Consider the following 21,806-nt stretch of genomic DNA (forward strand, 5'->3'; position numbering starts at 1 on the left):
GAAGAAAAGATATTACTTTAAAAAATTGTTTCTTTAGTAATCATCATACTATTTAAAATACATTCATACAAATGACAACATTTTATGGAATATGAAGTTTAATTAGAGAGGGTTTTGCAAAAAGTCAGTTGTACTGATGCCATCTCATGTTTTGTTTATATTTGCATGAAATGTTTATGGTAAAAAAAAAAATTGGACAAAACAGTTAATGGTAAAAAAAATTGGTCTAAACAACCTTTCTTTTTCAACAGATTTTGTGAGTAATGGACTTCATTAGAGGTCAATTTATGATACAGGAAGTATGTTTGCTTAAAAACTTTGAACTGTTTTGAAGATAACAAATTTATTTGATTTTCAACAGTGAAATATATTATATTTATTGAATAAGTGATATCTTCTCACTGTGTGAAAGAATATCAAAAATGATATTCTGTCACAGTGTGAGGCATAAGAGCAACAAATCCCTACATTTTCCTTCTCTTCCCAAAGAAGGTTGTAAAATTTACTCACTGGTCTGTTTCTGACTGAGACTTAAACTGTCAAAAGTTTATCAAAATATGTTGTTAAAATCCATGTTTACAATGTTTTCAATCTTGCAATAGCTTAGATATGACGTCTTAACTATGATGACACAGGCTATGACACTGTTTTATGAAAAGACAAATACAAACAAGGGAAAACAAAGGAAAATGTAATAAACAGAAAATTCAATGTATTTGCATTTATGAAAATATTTTTTTTTATAAAAAATCCTGTGATTTCATCTTTTCAAAACTTAAAACCATTGAATATCCTTATTTACTAGTATATTCCGAGATTGGTACATGTAACTAATTTTGACCGGTTGGCTTGGGATGCTCTTTCCTCCATAGCACCTGATCCTATCTCTGATGTTTTTGCAGGTCCATGTTTGTTCTTCTCCCGATTTGTACTGTTGAAATGTACTTTCAGCTTGAATACTCTTTTTCATATTTCACTGGCATGTTAATTACAATGTTTACTCTCCAAATTCACTAAAATTAATAAACAATGAACACGATCTTAAATTTTACACATTTTATTTGCATCTTGGATGAAAATGAAATTAAGTGACATGATAATAAATGAACATGCATATTTGTAGAATTTTTTGTCTGGCCTTCTGTTTTTTTTGCTTTAGATATTATTTAAAGATGAACTAAATAATAAGTATACCAAAAAAAGGGAAATATGTAAACATGACCAATTAAAAAAATCTAAGAAAAAAAGACAACACTTCGTCCTTTGTATTGCTTTAACCAAATTTGATCATGATCTGGGCACTGTTTACACATTTCTGGCAATATAGCACTTAAATAAAACAAATAAATAGGTAAAATAAAGAGCATTAAATAAAAGCAATCCTAACCCTTATGAAACAATATAATATGTTCAAATCCATTCTTTGCAGATGTACACTATTCTGCAGATAATATTAAAGGATTGAAAAAAAAAAAAGCTCATTGCTATGTTCTACAAAATCTATAACAAAATATTTGCCCTCCTTTCACATTTCTTACAATTTCATATATAAAGGTGAAAAAAATGTTATCTGCAAATGCAAACAGACTAGATGTAATTTGTATCCTATCCTTAAAGGATGACCCAATTTATATTAAATCTTTGTAGACAGAAATATATTCTACCTGGATTTCTTAAAAATTAAAAGAAAGTAAAATTTCTAGGGTATGTAAAAAAGAATAAGGAAATGCAACAGGAGTTTGCTGTAATTATTTGTTCACAAAGCCCAAAACTTTTCAAGTTTCGTTTGTTCATTAACAAATATGTACATGTACAAAGTGACATAGTGCATTTGTTCAGTTTTAAGGGCCAAAATTTTAACTTTCACACAAGTACAAAGGTTACTTTGCAATTTTCATCTACAGAGCAGTTACTACATTTTAATGTGCAATTTTTAGATAGAGGTAATTTACAAAGGGAAATTTATTTAGACAAAAAAAAAAAAAAGTAGAATTTGTTCTTGTTACGAAAACTAAATGTGTATTAGTGGGATGAGGTTTAGAAGCTGAGATCATATTTTGGTCAAATGTAAGTTTTTTTAAAATGAAATTTTATACCATCTTGATGTCTTTCTTTTCAAAAAACATTTCACAATATCTATTTTAGGTATGGTAATGAAGAAGCTTAGCTTCCAGAAATGTTGAGTTTCATACAAAGATGATAAAAACAGAGAAATATAAAATTTATAAAAATATCTTATGTACATTTTTATAACAAAAAAATGGGATGAAGTGATCTACACGATGAACGAGTGGAATGAGTACTGGAAGCTGATTGGTCAGGTCAGGGCTGTCGCAGCGACGCGAACTAAGCTTTAAACAAATTATATTCTTACACAAATTGGGTTAAAACTATGAAATAAGATGGGTCATACAAAAACTGTAATATCAAGCCAAAAATTAAAAATTGTACTAAAATGTAAACAGTATAAAATTCTGTAGCAACTGCAAACATGCACAGGACAATTGTCCTAAAAAGTGAACATATAAAATAATGAACTGGCAGTTTCTTAATCTTAAATTTTTTTCCTTCAAAGTGCCAACTTCAGCACTACATTCAAATAAAATATCTAAATTCAAATGAAAAGTTATCAACACCACTTAAATTCTGGAGCAAACATTGCAGGCTTAAACAATTTCTAACATAAACGGCATCCTGCCTGCTGGTAATAAAAACAAATAATGGAAATAACAATATAATTTTTATACATGCAACTCAAACTTTGGCCCCTTGCACATACAAAACACATTCTGCAAGTTAAAATAATTGGTACACAAAAAACTACATAAAACTGAAAATAAACTGTGCACCAATCTAACCAAACATATTTACACTTTGTCCACCCAAATGTAAATGCGTAATATAATCACAAACTGTCTGCACCAATAAAATTGCATGTAAAGGTATTTGCAAAGTCCACAGTGTCCAATACTGCCCAATTTTAAATGAACTGGCACAAAAAGTGTCCTAGAGAAACACAGGTTTATTGCTGCGAATGGGTTGGTCGGGACTTGAAATGCCCTCTGACCAATCAGAATGAGCAGAGTGGGGTGATGAACTGGACCACTGGCCCGGGGAATCCGGAGAGGGGGTCAAATAATGTTCAGGGAGGGCCACCCCTGATCTCACTTGGGGAGAGTCCATACTGCTCTGAGATTGAGGGGTGGGGTATTTTTCAATATACATTTTCTGTGGATAGTCAATAGCTTGTGACTGATGCATGTAAGAGTCATTTGTGTACATGTTGGGCATGGTGGTGATAGGCAGATGAGTGTCCGAGCTGCTGTATGACACAAAATGATCGTTCTGTCGACTGTGCGGACTCCCGTGAGCTACCACCCGCTGCTCCTGGCGAGCACGCTGGTGCATGGCCTGGATGTGGGTGGGGGAGGTGGGTAGCGAGTTCTTGGTGGGTTTTACTGGAGACATTTTTCCATGTCCGATGGGACTGTTGATGGGTTGAGATGGTGGGGTGATGGAGGTGGAGTAGGTGGGTGGTGGGTTATGGTGGGGCTGGGTCCATTGTGGTTGCATGTGCTCCATGCCTGGACTATTGTTGTATTCATATTGTAGTATGGCCTGATCATCTGTCATACTATGAGACATTGTCACATTGTCTATATGAAACAAGGGTTGCTGAGGCATGGTATGTGCCTGAGCATACATGTCATATGAAGTAGGAGTCTGATCATATCTCAGTGGGGACTCAATAGAATTCCCTGGGGACACTGTCTCCATTGAGGATGCTGATCCTTCACCACTTGGAGAACTTCCATGTTTGGGAGATTTTTTCTTGGTTTTTGTTTTCTTAGGGTGCATCCCATTGGGTAGTCCATTTGGAGAAATGGGAGTGTTTGAATTGTTCTTTCTCCGTTTTTGTTTTGAATTTTTCTGCATCATGTGTAAGTGTCCTGGTGATGCTGGCATGCCATTAGACAAAGTCATACCACTAGGACTCATCCTGTATTCATCTAATAGTCTCAGAATATCACGGTGCTGCCTCTCCTGAGCAATGTCTCTAGGCAACCGATCCATGTGATCAGTGATGTCACGGTTGGCATAGTGATCCAGTAATATTTTGGCTGTTTCAAAACTGCCTTCTCTGGCTGCCAAGAATAATGGAGTTTCATCCTGTCAAATAAAGAAAGAATTATAATTACTTTGAGATTTTGTCATTCCAAAAAAAGTTATGAAACTGAACACTGAATTAGAAACGTCACATGTTTAGAACTTGCCTTTGTGTCCTGTGCATCCCTGTTAGCTCCATTCTGTAACAGGGTTTGTGCTGCCCTAGAATTATTCACTGCTGCTGCCCAATGGAGGGCTGTTTTCCCTGTAAATGAAATTGAGAATTAGCACTCTTGTTCAGTCTTAATAGAGGCCATATCATCAAATACAAATGCCACAACTTGGTGTTGACAATCTTACCATATTCATCTGTCATGTTGATATCAGCGTCCGACTTGATCAACTCCTCCACCATTCCTTCCACTGCCATTCTGACAGCTAAGATAATCGGTGTTGTTCCATCTTGGGTTTTGGCATTCAAATTAGTAGACCGATTTCTCAGAAGGATCTGAAAAAAATTTCAGCATTCAATAATTTTTTTTTGAAAAAAATTGAAAACACACAACTTACATGAATATTTCCTTTCAAACTGGTCAGAAATTAAAAAATGTCTCACTTGAAAGACCCCAAGAGCATCAGCTGCAATGGCAGCGTGTAGTGGAGTGCGTCCAGAGTTATCCTCAGCATTACAGTCGGCCCCGGCATCTAGTAAAACCTTGGCTGCATCAGCTCTGGCATACCTAGCTGCCAGGTGAAGGGAAGTCTCACCTACAAAACAGGAAATTATACTTCACTTCTGATCATCATAAAATATCGAGTTGAAATGTAAAACATAAGTTTTGCTTGCAAATAAGAGTGAAACAAATTCATGAAAAGGGCAATAACCTGGAGTATTTTATTTTTTTAATCTAAATTTATATGAAAAATTAAGAGAAGGCAATTCTTACCTGTCCTATCTGTCTGTGCGTTGATCTCGGCCCCTTGTACCAGCAGAGCTTGTATAACTTCCACTGACTTATCATCAGAATCTCCACTATTGCTGCTCTCACCAGAACCAGAGCCACTGGACTCATTGTCACACCCTGTATCCAGACCATTGCCACGAAATGAGGCCAACATAAGAGGAGTAAACCCATCGGGACCTCTCACGTCCACATCATTTATATGTGTGTGATCACTGTCATAGGGAGGGGTCAGGGCCATCTGGTCGTTGGGAATATTAGCAGCATTGAGATGTCGTGACGTCCATTGTCTGTTGTCCATGTCCGAGGCGGGTGGGGAGAGAATGTGCTCCAACTGTTTACTCTGCGTCTCCATCTTAAAAAGAAAATCAGATGTTTATACATGGTTTCAAATCAATGACATATATATTAAGTAGATAGCCCTCTGCTATATTACTTAGGGTTGTACCTTGGCTTGCTTTGCCTTTGGCTGACAGGAATCATCATCTGACCAGGGTGGGGAAGCTTGGGTGTTCATGTCATCACATCCTGACCCCTTTACGTTCCTATGAAATTACAACAAATATAAATACAGGAACTACCCAAAGTTTATTATCAATTATAATCATTTAAATGAAGCTGCACGTACTTCATTTCCTCTCCGTCTGGTACTCTTCGTTTGGAGGTGCGCGGTGGCCCAGTGGACTTGGGTCCAGAGTTGCTCATAAAGAATCCCTCTGGGAACCATGTATTTCCGTGAGCCGTTTTTCTGCGGGAAAGCACAAAGATCACCACCACCACCATGATCAGTACAGCGGCCACAGAGACTGCCACATAAATGTACATCATATTGGTAGGCTGTGTCGGTTCAATGACATCTTCACAATCTGCCCCAGTGCATTTCTTCACTGTAAAAAATATAGTAATTTTATTATGATCAGTTTCATGATATTTTTTCATACTACTATTTTATCGTGGTATTTTATGTTTTGAAGACTTACTTTCAATTCTTTCCACTTTCACTCCTGTGTCATATCCATTTTTCACCGCCACTGCAAACACCTGGGTAGCTGTATCCAGGTTAGTGACACAGCCCTGATCAACATTAACAGACACACAGCTACTGGCATCCAATGTCAGGTAGATCTTAGTACTGTTGAAATAAAATAAAATATTCAAACCTTTTTCTGAACAAATTTTATTTTCCAAAATCCAAAAACAAAATAGTATTTTATTAAAATTCTATTACATAAATAAGATCAATGGCACAAACACCATAATGTAAGCTTACCCATTAGTTTCAGTGGATGGAACAAATCTCCTAAATCTATGTACCAATCCCTCAAATGCAGCATCTGCAAATCGTTTGGTTCGTGCCTGAACTGTTGGCTCCCAAGGGTAGACCATAAAACTATTGTTAGCATCCCGCTTAATTTCTACCAGAACATTGAGCAACAATCCCAGCTGTCTGAGGAACAAGGCTCTCTTTCTCAGAAACTCTGCTGGGGAGACTCTGACGTAGACGACCATAGTACCCTGGACAGGGGATCGCACGGTAGCTTTCTCCTTACAGTCAGACCCGTCCCAGTTACATTCCTTGACATTACAGGTTTCATCGCAGAGTCCGTTGTTATATAACTGGTCACAGTAGTATCTGCCGAAGGGATTGCAGTCTCGATGTTCACGACAGTCGCCTCCATCAAACAAACAGTTCTGGTTGTTACACTGCTGGTCACACTCACTGTTGTTGTATTTATTGGCACAGTAGCTGGGGTTGAAGCAGTTCTGGTAGATGTGTGCCACCCCCAGGGCACAGTCCCCACCGTCATACTGACACTGAGGGCTATTGCATTCCTCCTACAAGATAAAATTATACATCATATCAATAAAATTAAACAAACTATAAGCATAATTACATGTACCATATTGTTTTAAAGAAATAAATAATAAATTAAGATTAATTACAATCTAGCACTTTACCTCACAAATGCCATTCCCAGCTTTGGATGGACACCCATTAAGCTCGCAGACATCGATAATTCTAGGGGTGGTTCCAGGCTCCACCGAGCTCGAGTCAAATCTCTCACAATGTACACCGACATAATTCCTGGGGCACTGGCATTCGTATTTTCCTGTATTGAAAAACAAAACTTCCATTATAGCACCTTCATAATTCTAACACACGCATTTCATTTTCACCTAGCTCTCTTCTTAATTGATGAATTTTATTACCTAAACTGCCCCTGCAGCACAAGCATACACAATATATCTATTAGAATTTACATTAATTTACTCAAAAAAACACACTCACCCATCCTATCCAGACAGACTCCTCCATGTCTACAGGGGTTATAAGTCTTGTTGCATTCATTGAGGATATCCTGGTTACATGTTGTCCCGCCCACACCTGGTGGACAGATACACAGGAACTGGTCGGTTCCCATTGGTTGACAAACCCCGTCATTTAGACAGGGACCACTGCTACAGGCCGTTATTTCTGTCTCACACAGCTCCCCACTGTAAGGTTCTGGACAGGAACAGATAGCTTTGGTCTCCCCACTCGTACACTTGCCCCCATTTTGACACGGCTGGTTTTCACAGAAGTTGATTTTCTCACTGCAGTTTCGACCTAACAGAAGCATAGGATTCACGATTTACTACTTTGTCAACTATAAGATATATTTTCTAGGGAATTTTTTACATGACATTTCTATACAGAATTGCTGTAAAAAATTGCAAAAGATATAAAATAATCTAATGTACCATATCATTTCAAGAGCATGCTACTGTACTTTTTTTTTTCACTGAGTCAAAATTACATGGAATCACCATTTCTCTTCAATTTGGGGCTAGAAAATTAGGCAGTTTTCTAAGATGCCGTTAAAAAATTGTACCGTAAATCTAGAAATTTTCGCTGTATATAAATTTTTAGCAAATTTGCGAGTGCATTGCATTCGTAAAAATATTTTTCTTAAAAATAAATTACCAATAAGAAAATGTAAACAAAGCAGTGGTAATTCGCAAAATTTTGAAACGTACAAATTAATCAACACCATTTTGACACGAATTCGCAAAATAAAATCGACGTAAAAATTTCCTGATTTACGGTATGCTGAGTACATTTTTTCCCACTCACCTCTATATCCAGCATTACATTCACACTGGTAGTCATTGACCTTCTGTATACAGCTGTGTGTGCCCACGGCATCACAGGGATTAGACAGACACTCGTTAATATCTCCCTCACACCGCGCCCCCACATAACCAGGTCTGCAGTTACACTCGTATCCGTTGATCTTCTCTATACAGGTGCCCTCGTGGAAACACGCTCCCTGGAAACAGTCTATTTCATCCAACTCACAGAGAAGACCTTTAGTTCCAGGTAAACAGGAACAAGTGAAGTTATTGTCCAGATCGTGACACTTCCCACCGTTTGTACATGGATTGTTTATACAGTCATTAATGTTCTGTTCACAGTTCTTTCCCTGGAATCCTGCCTTACACAAACAAGTGTAATCTCCTACTTTGTCAACACAGGTTGCTCCATTCATGCATGGGGCTGACTGACATTCGTCGATTTCAGTCTCGCAGTAGCTTCCTTGATAGCCGTTACGACATGAACAGTTGTGTGTGTTGCCAACATTATGACAGGTCCCACCATTCTTACAGAGATCTGATACTTGAACACCTAAAATACAATGTAATAACTTTTTTTTAAAATCTTTTCTAAAAAAGTTTTGTTTTTTAAAATACCCCTTAAACATCTCAGTTATACCTTATTTATCTTATGCTTTTCTCTAAAGTTTTTAACATGAAAGTCAGAAACATCTTATATACCCTTTGTCTTGGCAGCCACTTCGCAGGTAATGGTCTGTACATCACAGATCTGTCCCGTCCAGCCCGCTGGACAGCTACATCTATAGGTATTGGCGGTCTGGAAGCAGGTGCCCCCATTCATACAAGGACCCTCACTGCACCAATCAAGGAAACTCTACGGAAATAACCAGAAGAAATCACATCATCAAAAAAAGTAATATACCTAAAGTAAACTTTCAATGACAAACGAAGAAACACTTATCTTTTCTGCACATATCTGATATTCTTAATAAAGTAGGTCTTCAGATATTTTATGTTCTTACCTCGCATCTAGATCCAGTAAATCCATATGGGCACACACAATGGAATGAGGTCAGGCTCTTGTTATTGATGCAGGTGCCCCCTTCCAGACAGGGGTTTGAATCACAAGGGGTGATCCTAGTCTGACAGTTGGTTCCCTGGAATCCTGCAGCACATTCACACCGAAAGTTGTTGACCAGATCATGACAGGTTCCTCCATTCAAACAGGAACTGAAAATTAATATGAAAATGTAGATATGTTTATATGAAAAGGATAGCATTCTAAACCAATTTAACCAATAAATCATTCCACTAAAAATTAAAACAGAAGCATGTTATATCAATTATCATAAAATACTTTGCCTTTCAACACTTTTTTTACAAAAAGTTGTTTAACCATTGTTTCTTTGGATTGCCTCCCTTTGCCCACCACTAACCTGTCCGTACAGTCATTATCATTGATATGACAGTTTGTGCCACTGTATCCAGGTTTACATGTACATGTGTAGGAGTTAACGTAGTCATTACACACAGCACCATGCTCACAGGGACTAGACGCACATTCATTGATATCATTCTGGCAGTGATACCCGCTAAATCCTGGAGGACACAGACACGTGTAGTTGGCAATTCGATCGTAACATGTACCTCCATTCTGACATGGAGAGGAGACACAATCATCGATATTGGATTCGCAATAAAGGCCTGTGTATCCCTTTGGACACATACATTTAAATGAACCATAAGTGTTGATGCAGGTTCCACCAGAATAACATTTCTTTGTGGTCAGACACTCATCATAATCTTCATTACAATAGCGACCTAGAAATAGAAAGTAGAAAATTTATGAATTCAGTCATGATACATGTACTCACAACCATACAAATAAAGAGCTATATATATATTATTAAACTGTTGTCTTCCAATGTCTTACCTGTGAGTCCTTGTGGGCAGTAGCAGGAGAAATCAGTAAAATCAGCGGAGGCGGAGCACGTAGCCAGGTTGTGACAGGGATTGGGTGAGCAGGGGTCCAGCTTGGTGTCACAGTTCTTGCCTGTCCACTGGGTCTCACAGTGACACTTATAGTCATTGGCCAGATCAGTGCAAGAACCATGGACACAAGGATTTGTAGCACAATTGTCTATATTGATCTGACAATTCACACCTGAAAATAAACATTGGAAAACTTAAATTTTCACATATTCTGCTTGAGCACTATCTTCATATATTCTGCTTGCATGAGCATCATACAGAATTTTTTCCTCCTTAAATAAAACACACAGACTAATGGAAGGTCACCACAATTAGATTTTCTGATTAAGATGATCTTACCTGTAAATCCTGCAGCACAGTCACACCTGTAGCCCCCCTCCAGATCGTGACACACCCCCTGATGTTGACAGGGATTGGAGGCACACTCATTGGTCCTGGTCTCGCATCGGGTTCCCTCGTATCCCAGCGGACAGCTACATGTGAATTTGTTAACACCATCCTTACAGATGCCACCATTAAGACATGGGTTGCTGGAACATTCATCCACATTGGACATGCAGGTATCGTCATGGTAACCGTACGGACAGTCGCAGTGGAAACCGTTCTCCAGATCCCGACAGGTGCCTCCGTTATGACAAGGGTTGGGGTTACAATCATCAATGTTAGTCTGGCACTGCTCTCCTGCAAATTAATAAATATCAAATTAATAAATATCAAATCAACATTCATATCAAAACCAACATTAGAAGTTTACTTCAAAAGCTAAACAACTATCTAAAAATTTGAGGTTTTATCTTTATTAATAAATAAATGTATATTGCAGAGTAGAATTTGTGCCTGGTGTATACCTGTGTAACCTGGTTTACATTTACACACATAGTTGTTCAAGCCATCTTCACATGTTGCTCCATTGATGCAGGGGTTGTTCTGGCAGTCATCAAAATTCACTTCACAATTCATACCTGGAATATGAATTATACATGTACAAAAGTTTTTGAGGTGGGTTTTCATTCTAAATTCCATGGGTTATATTTAATGTACAACTCAAGAAGAAAATTGCTAACCTTTCAATTTAAAATAACTTTTCAAATAAATGTAAGAATCAAAAAATAAATATATGCCAGGTAAAAATAATTTCATTCCCTAAACTTTTTTTTGCAACTACATAATTTACCTCAAGTTGAATGTGGAATTTTTTTCTGAGCAAAATGTCACGAAATGATCGTGAGAAAGCTGTACAAATTATTATGCATCCTGTGAAGTTGAACATCTTATGACACACCTTCTACACCAATACTGGTTTACAGACAAAAGACAAGCTCTAGACACAGTCTGGGTTGTCTATCACTTAGCTTTGTAGACCATCTGATCCTAACACTGCTTACTTTTATATAGGGCACTTGAATTTTTTTGTAATAGAATACATGGCATTACAAAGGCAGGAGACAGAAAAGGTCCGCTCTACATATACATGCTGAGGATGTTACTTGAACACAAAAACAAGTGCTTGTGAAAGAGTAAGATATTCAAAGAATTTTTTTTATGTACTTTCAATATCAATCAAAAATACTGCAAAGTTTAATTGTTACATTTATTTTCTATTTCTAACAAAAATGTGATAATCATCAATAATGAGAAACCAATTCTAGACACATCAAAATTCAATCTTCCCAAAAACAGGGGGCAGGTGAAAGATGCAGAGGAGATGTGATATAAATCTGCCCGCGACAATTGACCTCCATTGTATGTAGACAATGTCTTCGGCAAAACTCCCAGGATCTTGTCTATGACTCAGTATTAATGTGTTTTTACAGCCTCACCTGAGTGCCTTTATTATTACCTGGGCGATCTACCTGAGTGAACTTAATTCAGGGTGTTGGAGAGAATTAGCATTACATATGATGCCAAATAAATAGAGGTGTTTTCCTTTGATTCACCTCTGATTATGCCAGGTGAATTATTCCTTGAAGCAAGCAAGCCATGTAGAAAGATTGATAATCTTATTCTAACTTTCGGCATGCTGACCGCTACTCTCTCACACAAAATGGACCCAAAAAATTTAAACAAAAGTAATGATCTAACTTTTTTTTAACTTTCAAAATTAATGTGAATTTCCATTCAATGTGTCCTTCATATGACAATGCCATAGCCAATCAGAAGTCATTAAGGTCTCTTCCTTGACCAACCATTGTGTACTAAACTCCGCCTTAATCAAGGGGACAACTCTTACCAGAAGTTCCTCTAGGACAGCGACATTCATATCCATTTCCATTGGGAAAAGTGTGACAGGTTCCACCATATTTACAGGGTTGGGACTCGCACTCGTCAATGTCGGTCTCACAGTGAGTCCCTGTGTACCCCGGGGGACACTGACATTCATATCGCCCCAGCAGATCCCGACAGGTGCCCCCATTGGAGCAGATAACCCCCAAACAGTCATTGATATTGGTCTGGCAACGGTCCCCAGTATACCCTACAAACAGAAACAGAAAAATTTGGTTGACTAATAATAACAAAAACATTGTACTGGCAAAACGTATACTGTGTTCTTAAAATAAACGAGGTTATTCAGTTTTGTTTTGCGATTACTAAAATATCTTGGTTGTATTGAAGAGCATGTGTCAGCTTTCTCTTCTGCAAAACAACTTTTATGATAGCTCCACTTCTCTCAACAGGTATGTTTTAAGCATCAGAAAACATCTACAGAATGTTAATAAACAGTACAATTGCATCTTACCAGGTGCTATAGAAACAGACAGCATACAGCTGTTTTTGAGAATCAGGTTGATTTTGGTGTATTAGACAGTATAAGATCTACTTTCTAACACAGGATAAAAAGCATGCCATAATGTGTGATATTTTATATTCTGCCTTAATGATGTTGTAAAAGTGTTGAGCAGTGTGCATCCTATTATATAGAATCCCATCAATATTCATTGGTGGCCTATTTATGAGAGGCAGAGAAGGTGGTGTAGATTTTTTGTGTTTGCATTAAAAAAATTGTTTTTGCGGATTTTTTTGCTCTTACCATTTGCACAGGAACAAGTGTAACTATTAATATCATCCACACAGGTCGCCCCATTCTGGCACGGATTGCTTGCACATTCATCGATGTTCACGTTGCACGTTGGTCCCTCAAACCCTAGAAAATTACAAGTCAAAACTATACCATTTTTCACATTATGACTCATTAAATTCCCTCAATTTTGGGGATCAATAATTTTTTCAAAGGCAAGTTTGGTCATAAATTACTTTTATGAAAGGAAACTATGCTAGAACTTAATAACTCTGCATTTGAAGCATTTTCTTTCTACCATTATGATTCTGTTTTTCTACTGCAATTTGAACAGTCAATCGTTTAATTGTACACGAGGCAAATTTGTATTGAAAGCTTTAAATTCTCACACTTTTCTCAGTGCAAATCCATGCCTCAGTGAACAATCATGGCCAACATGTGCTCTCGTCTTGAGCAGTCTTCACATTCTTTACAATTTGCGTGATTAAATCAGTTGTCAATGATCACTAAATTATCTCATCGAGTATTGGTTATACCCCCTAATCAAGATTTCTCATCCATTAATAATGGTAAAAAGTGTCCCATGGCAAAAACAAACACACAGATCCTAATCTCCTCCTCACCTGACACCAACACTGTTATTTTTATCACAAAACTCAGATTCCAGAGGAAAAGGAGGGAACATTTATAACTACTACAATTTTTAGCCTAAATCTCTTAAAATAATAATATAGAATTAGATTGCTGATTATCTTGTTTTATTCTCTTTTTATCCTTATTTCAAAGAAGATTTCCCAGTTATGTGTTCTTTTCGATTCATTGATACAAATATAGCAATCCATAAGAATTATTTACATTAATGAATCCATGTTAAATTTAAACACAAAAGCAGACTAATTATGCTTTCATAAAACATTTAGCTATTATGTTTAAATATAATTTATTCAAGTTTTTTCTGATGGCTATCCTTAATTTTTAAATGAAAATAACTTCTATATTCATGAGAATTCTATCATACTCCAAAATATTTCACTTTCCGACTTCAGTTGCACGTACATGAACCTGTTAATGTCACAAGAAAGGACGCCCTCTTGACTCGAGGTGCTTGCTACAAGTACTAGGAATACTTAACACGATTACAAACTATCGCACGGTACTTCCACTCAAAGGAGTACAACAGCGGATTGCCCGTCTCGTTCTACTAGTTGTACTAATGTGATGTAATGGATTGGGGGGTGGTAGGGTTGCGGAATTGTTTATACCTGCGGGACAGGTGCACTTGAATTTATTTTTCAGATCTTCACACACTCCTCCGTTTTGGCACGGATTACCCTTGCATTCATCTATATCTTCTTCACAGACAGTTCCTGTGTACCCTGTAAAAAAAAAAAAACAGCCAATCCTTAATTAATTAATTAATGCGGGATCTGCCTTAATACAGCAGACAAACCTGTTAATGAACTCCACGTGAAAAAAATATTAGAAGGAACAGGCCTGATATAATTTTGGGTTCTTTCTTTCCTACTTTTTTTTGGAAAATTAAATTTCCCAATTTAAACTTTTTTCAACAAATTTAATACAATCGAAAATCAATTTAAAATATTTTAATCTGATGAACTACAAACTAAACATTTAATCCATTTTTCCCCCAAAAAATATTCTAAAACTGTGTTTCACGTCTCCTTAGTCAAAGGATTTTGACATTTATCGCCATGCTGGGAGCATATTCTTTCCTTAATACTCTTATCTTTGATCCTTTTATTTAATATTTCAAATCGAAAATAACCTTAATAAATCAAACTTTGTAAAAGAATGAAATCGAGAGGAACTAGATAATAATACAGAGTAAAACACTGCCAGGCTTGCTGAACACTTTTAGATTTCTTCACTGCAGGTTAATATACTGGAGTATGTAACATAATTACAGATGTTATCTAGACTTGCAACATAGAAAAAACATTTTAATGACCCCAGATCGTGGGAACTCTCAAACCCTACACAAACCCAACTCATGGGGATAATTAAGGGATTTCTCTTATTAAAACAGTTGCTCCTGAAACTTAAAAAAATCTGCCAGACACATACATGAAACATATGGTTCTGTCACAAAGAATTGTGTCCTTGGGTTCAGACACTGCTACAATTTCTGTTTTCTTTCATCCAACAGAAATATCTTTAATCCGTCTTCTTTTTTTTTTTATTTTAGTGCATATCTCGGGGAGAATTAATGCTATCATTTATGATGTGCCTATAAGACCCACTTCCCCAGATAAAAGTTTCGCTACACAAACTTTGTATCTTTTTCAAAGTTTATGCTTAATGAGAAAACAATTTAACCTTGAAGTCTTAAGTTTCACCCTTTTCTTTTTTCCCCCCTATTCCAATCTCTTGACTTGATGGGCTGTGCTCTGAAATTCAGCACCCCTCACAATGCCACTATGCGGTGTATTCAATAGTTTTTTTTTTCTCCTCTTTGTATAAAGGTTGGGTATCAGGGTGATCTTTTTTCCTCGGCTGTGAGGGGAGCTTTGGTTATAAGATTTCCTGATTCCTATCGGGCTTTGTTCTAATTTGTACAGTCTATTACTCCAAAAGTGCTGATTGACTGAGATTAGTAAGCTCTGCATTGTAGGAAAATCGTCTGAGGCCAAAATGCCTGACTTTGCATCAGATCAGACAAGAGTCCACATTTGAAACAATATCTTTTTTTCAAAAACTTCTCCCTCTCCACAAGAATAGATATTTAGAAATATGTTTCCCTATTTTGTAATCCTTGCTTTCAATACAAAAAACCCCTTTGAGGAGAAATCTTACACGCTTTTAAAAATAATTTTCCCACACTTCTGCAACTCATAAAAATTTTGTTTAATCTGCTCACCTAAATATCCTGATCTAATTGCTTGGTGTATTTTAATTAAAAATAAAGTTGATATCTGAAATAGTAAGCTAAACATTGAGAAACATTGACATTTTTTAAATCTACACCCCAACAAAAAGAGATGTCTCTTATTACACATGGCAGAGATATAACACAAAGAAATATACCAGACAAGGGGAAAACGGTGTCATGAGAAAACCCTTATTCTGCATCTACATTTATGGAAATGCAAGACCGAAAACCTCTTTACTATCAAGTTTAAAAACTGAATTTTGCTTTCAAGTTTAAAACAGAATTTTGAAAGCCCTCTTGGGTCATTTGCTAGATGGCCAATCATCACTAAAGCTATCCTTAAACATAAAGTTCCTGTAGGAAATCATTCAATTTCAAAATCAAAAATTTTAACTTATAGAAGTACATGAAGTTTCCATCATTAACAAGCATTAAGGTAATCCCTAGTGGTACTCGCCTGGCATACAGATACACTGGAACATTCCCGTCAGATCCAGACAGGTGCCCTCATTCTGGCACGGATTGGACTGACATTCATTGATGTTGCTTTCACATCTTGGTCCGGTAAATCCCAGGATACAGTCACACTTAAATGTTCCGGGCATGTTAACACAGGTTCCTCCATGTTCGCATGGGGACACAGAGCCTAAAAACAAAAAAAAAATTTATTAATTTGACTCGGGTCAGGTATTAAGAGGTCACATATCAAGGTCAAATGTAGGTATATAAGTATCATGACACTTCCTATGCTGATACACCCTACATAAAAAATGTGTCCATTTTAAAGAATGATTTTTTTTCTCTGATCAGACCTGGAAGCGTAATTAATTAGAACAATGTAAAAGTTTGTTGAAGTGGACAGAAACTTGATAAAATTAAACATCAGATTCTCTGTTTTCCCTACCTGTTCTACACTCGTCAATGTCAGACTGACAATCTGTACCATTCCACCCTGGGAGACACTTACAATCCATGTCACGATTTGTAACCAATACGGGATCACCGATATCCTCGGGAATCTCATTTTCTGGACAGATGTTTTGAAACACTTTTTTAAAACTTTCATAACTTGGTCTGTGAGATAATGATTAATGAGAGACCAAGCTATGAACAATGAAGCTTAGATATAAAGGGGAGGGCGAATGTTTTATAGAAGAACGCTATGTCCATTCCTTGAGTGTACAGAATGTATAGAGATGGGAGAGGTACTCACTTTCATGGCATTCGTTAACATCCACTGAGCAGTCATTCCCTGTCCAGCCTTTTTTACAGGAACAGATAGGGTCTCCATTAATAGGGGAGGTCTCACAACTAGCCCCCTCATGACACGGGCTACTTGTGCATGCGTCCTCCAAATGACATCGCAGGCCTGAGTTGAAGAATTGAAGCAAAGGGTCAGTTTCATGCAATGTCATGCAAAATGAGCAAGAATAATTTTTTTAGGTCGAGATCTTGCAATAAAATGCATAGTACGATAGATGCTTAAATTTTTTTTCAGAGAAGGAGAATTTCATGCATTTTTGAGAATATATTAGAAGAATACAAGAAAGATATGAAAATAATCAAAGAAAGAAAACAATCTTTAAATGTATATAAATTTCTTAAAAATCACAGAACATAAACATAAGCTTTTACAAAAGATACTTCAATAATGTATTTTATCAATATTACTGTAAAATATCACATATTTTCGTGGGGTCAAATTTTCATGGTTTGAGTAAAAACTCATGGTTCGTGGGGATTTAAATATGTGGATGAAGAAATGTTGAATAGTTATGTATGGTAACATTTTACATTTCGTGGTGGACATGAATTCATTGGTCTCCTCATACCCATAAAACAACGAAAATTAAACCCACACAAAAATTTGTAAAATCAGTTTTACAAACATATTTTGAATAACAAAAAATTATTAAGTAAGAAATTTTCATCTACTTTGTATTAAAAATAAGTTATTATAATTAATTAAATAAATAATTAATTCATGAGCCAATTTCCTGGTACCTGTTTTTCCGTAAGGACATTGGCAGAGGTAGTACCCGACTTTATCGTGACAGGTACCACCGTTATAGCAGGGATTATCCTTACAGTCGTCTATATTGATGCTACAGTCGCGACCAGTCCAACCGTTGACGCAGATACACGTGTAATTACCGACAGGGTGGTTCAAACAGGTGGCACCGTTCTTACAAATATTGGGGTATAGGCGACATTCGTCAACATCCTTCTCACAAAATTGTCCTAAAAACAAAATGGTAGAATGTAGAAAAATTCTCCATTTATAGCTACTAGCATATTGCAATTATAAAATTATCATTTTTTTCTTAATCAAGCAAACAGGTACAAGAATATTTTTGGTAAACTATGGACATATACCGGTAATTGAATTCATTTACAATTGAGATATTATAGCTTGAACAATGATATTTTGAAAACCATGGAAAATGTTCTACAAGTGCTAGTGCAGTGTCATTTTTTTTCTTTACTTATTTTAACTTTAGTATCTTGAATACATTTTTGTTGGTCCCAATGATTTCAATATAACAAAGTGTTACTGTATTTCCTTTAAAAATCTGGAATTGCAATTCTGACTGGGAAATTTTCAATATTTTTTATAAAATATGTACCAATATAAACTCTAATACATTTTTGTAAATCATAAGGTTAAATTATGGAACAGCTTGTCTCCAGACAGCTAGCACCATAGATATTTAGTCGGGCATTGTATCAATTAATAGTTTTATACTTGATGGTCCAATCTTTAGAGGAAACATCATTTTCTGTTAAGGAAAATTTAAATAAGGACATATATTCATAATGACTGCAGACAAAGCAGGTCATAATGTGGAACTGGTAAAATTAAGCGGAAATCTAAATTGGATCAGATACTACACTTCCTTTTTTCCTTTAATAACATTATTTCTATATAGATCTAGCCCCATTCTTTTTTTTTTTTTACTCATCTTGAATGAGCAGACTAATTTTGAGATTCTTATTTACCAATTCTATGTCAACTCTTTGCACAATTTTGTTAAACTCAAAGGACTTAAATTAAAATATAACTAGCAAAAATAATAGAGAAAAAAATAAATGTTTCTCATAAACAATTCAATTTCTTAATCAACTGAGATGAAAAAGACAACAAAATTAACATATTTTTAAATGAATTGGTCAACATCCTACTTAAAACGGTCATACAATAACACAGGTAGAAAACTATAGGCATATATATATAGTCATTACTTAGAGTCAATCATAAACATGTAAGTTTATGCCTGTCATTATATGATCATAATTACATGGGACTTTCTGTAATTAATCCAATATTTATGTCATACAAGATGTTTCATTCTATCTCCCACACAGTGAACAAGAAAAGCAGACCCATAGACCATAGTCCATTGCGGTCACATGACCCCCAAATCAACAAGCCTCAATTTGGAGGAAATGGCACTCGGAGTGTTTGACAAGTCATATTGGACAGATAGGAACCTAAATGACCCCGTCATTGTCAGCGCTGTATTGTAAGGGCTGTGGGAGAATTCACAAAAATGACCAAACAAAGAACCAACTCAATGCAAATAAGATGTTTAGTAATTTGCACAAATGGTTAGGACTTTTTTTGACAGGTTGAAAATAATTTCTATGCAGAACATTTGCCTGTTGTACGATTGTCTGATTATTTAACATCTACAATAGTTTCTAATGTCAATATGATTTTCATAAATATCCCATACACTCCATAATTGAAACCTTGTTGACTACCAATTTTTATCTTTTCTATACCTGGGGGATCTTTTTTGTTACAATGACCTATTTTGAATCTTCTCACACTAGAACAGTATTTTTTTTTCACCTGAAGAGAGCACCTGCCCCTTTGTGGGGAGATGTTTTCATCAGAAGTCACACACTTCAGCATTCATTGATGCTCAGACATAAAAAAAAATTCTCCTTAACTGCATATTCAGAAAAGTTACCTCAATCAATAGCTTAAAACAGCATTATAATGCTCTCCACTCTCTATGTTATTCAAGATATTCTATAAAATCTGAAATTCTGAATCTAATTTAGAGAAGGCCATAATCTACCATCTCTCAGTGACCATTGAACCATAAGAGATAAAGTATTTTATTAAGGCTTTATAGCCAAAGAATCTATGATCTATGTCATGTAAGCTTCCATTGTGATCATATTTACAATGATAAATAATGTATTCTTGAAATGAGGGAAGAGATGGCCAGTCGAGGCCTACTTTGTCCATTTGTGGACTATGTCAGTTCTGCAATCATAAATGTCAGTAAAACAGATGAAGACAAATTGTGGCTTGGGCTTCAAAGGGTTGAGGCCTGTTTCGTATGCCAAGGTGTCTACCTGTTGATGCCACAGACACTTCCTCAATTTACATTTAGTTACACACCAAAGTGTTAAATCTAGATTTTATATGTCTGTAAATCACAAAAATATAACATGATGACCACTAAATTAACTCAAAAGATATGAAACTGTAACTCATCAAAAATGGAATTGTTTTTACCTTCCTCTAAGATTTTCCCTGGTTCTCCTACAGGCATTCAAGTAATGTATGAGTATTTAGCAATGATTTAATAATTTTTTTTTTAGCTAGGGATTTTGTGTCTGTTAAGCGTTTTTCGTTGAAGGGTAGATGAGCTCTTGCCTTACCTGTCAGTGTTGGGGGACATTTGCAAGTGTACGAGTTGATTTGGTCCACGCAAGTTGAACCATTGGCACAACGACTATGCACACAATCATCAACATTGGTCTCGCAGTGCATGCCTTGAAATCCTGAAATCATCAAAAAAAAATACTTAGAAACTCAGTTTTTTTAAACACATATTTATAAATTAACTAATTAAGAATTAAGTCATTAATGTGAAATCACAAAAGTTCTTTGGGGGTTAATTTTCGAGGTATGAAGATTCATGAATTCATGTTCACCACGAAATGTAAAATGTTACATATATAACTACTCAACAATTCTTCATCCTTGAATTCAAATCCCCATGCACGAACCAAGAGTTTTTACTCAAACCACGAAAATTTGACTGCTCAAAAATATGTGATTTTTCAGTATTTTGTGATTATATAAAACTCAACTATAAAGGTAGCTTTTTTTGTAGTACATGTAATACTGTTGCAAGATTTTTCATAAACAGACTCATACTTTTCATAGAAAGCCATGAGGGCATGTTGAACCATTTCTGTTGTTGTGTTATATGATATAAATATCAATTCAGGATCTTTGTGTATGTGGAGAACAGGTGCCCCTCACCACTGTAGTGCTAACCTTACAACAAGGTTGTTTTGTAAACTTAACCCTCTCAATGGAACCACTGTTTTGTCAAAAAAACCTCATTAACTTCCAATACCAGCAATTTGCAGTATTTTTCGTAGCTTTAATCAATTTAAAAAATCAAATTAGTGCAACTCATTATCAAAATTGAGATACCATTTAACCTTTTTTCCTAACTATGGGAATGGAATACTGAGCAGGACTATGCGCAGTCCCTCAAAACAGTTTATCGTATTCTCCTCCTAAACAGCTCGTTGTTTCAAACCCAGGGCTTTATAGAATGCTGCCATTTAGCCTTACAAAACTAGGCAGGGCACAATTGATTTCTAAACTGTGGGTTCCCAGGGAAAAGGAGAAACTGTTTGCCAAACACCTCGTTTTCACACATTTCAAATGTTCAAATTGAATTTTATTTCCGTCATTATACATAAT

General features: G+C 36.0%; 1 protein-coding gene across 1 annotated transcript in view; it reads right to left on the reverse strand.

The window, feature by feature from the left end:
- Positions 1-2,118: 2,118 nt before the first annotated feature.
- The window catches only part of LOC134231657 (neurogenic locus notch homolog protein 1-like), a 47,461-nt gene continuing 27,773 nt past the window's right edge, over positions 2,119-21,806 (reverse strand). The window contains exons 7-31 of the mRNA XM_062713641.1: positions 20,744-20,866; positions 18,068-18,304; positions 17,277-17,432; positions 16,521-16,709; positions 14,436-14,549; positions 13,186-13,299; positions 12,388-12,630; positions 11,006-11,119; positions 10,497-10,838; positions 10,099-10,329; positions 9,602-9,986; positions 9,188-9,395; positions 8,886-9,039; positions 8,185-8,736; positions 7,360-7,677; positions 7,029-7,180; positions 6,340-6,905; positions 6,050-6,201; positions 5,698-5,956; positions 5,518-5,614; positions 5,055-5,424; positions 4,724-4,875; positions 4,468-4,615; positions 4,275-4,372; positions 2,119-4,170 (exon numbers count right to left, since the gene is read on the reverse strand). Of these exons, the coding sequence (XP_062569625.1) occupies positions 3,007-4,170; positions 4,275-4,372; positions 4,468-4,615; positions 4,724-4,875; positions 5,055-5,424; positions 5,518-5,614; positions 5,698-5,956; positions 6,050-6,201; positions 6,340-6,905; positions 7,029-7,180; positions 7,360-7,677; positions 8,185-8,736; positions 8,886-9,039; positions 9,188-9,395; positions 9,602-9,986; positions 10,099-10,329; positions 10,497-10,838; positions 11,006-11,119; positions 12,388-12,630; positions 13,186-13,299; positions 14,436-14,549; positions 16,521-16,709; positions 17,277-17,432; positions 18,068-18,304; positions 20,744-20,866 (6,638 nt within the window). The 3' untranslated portion in view covers positions 2,119-3,006. The remainder of the gene's footprint in view (positions 4,171-4,274; positions 4,373-4,467; positions 4,616-4,723; positions 4,876-5,054; positions 5,425-5,517; positions 5,615-5,697; positions 5,957-6,049; positions 6,202-6,339; positions 6,906-7,028; positions 7,181-7,359; positions 7,678-8,184; positions 8,737-8,885; positions 9,040-9,187; positions 9,396-9,601; positions 9,987-10,098; positions 10,330-10,496; positions 10,839-11,005; positions 11,120-12,387; positions 12,631-13,185; positions 13,300-14,435; positions 14,550-16,520; positions 16,710-17,276; positions 17,433-18,067; positions 18,305-20,743; positions 20,867-21,806) is intronic.

Source organism: Saccostrea cucullata, unplaced genomic scaffold, assembly GCF_032062105.1.
Source record: "Saccostrea cucullata isolate Sc308-1 unplaced genomic scaffold, CSIRO_AGI_Scuc_v1 ctg89, whole genome shotgun sequence".
Taxonomy (NCBI): domain Eukaryota; kingdom Metazoa; phylum Mollusca; class Bivalvia; order Ostreida; family Ostreidae; genus Saccostrea; species Saccostrea cuccullata.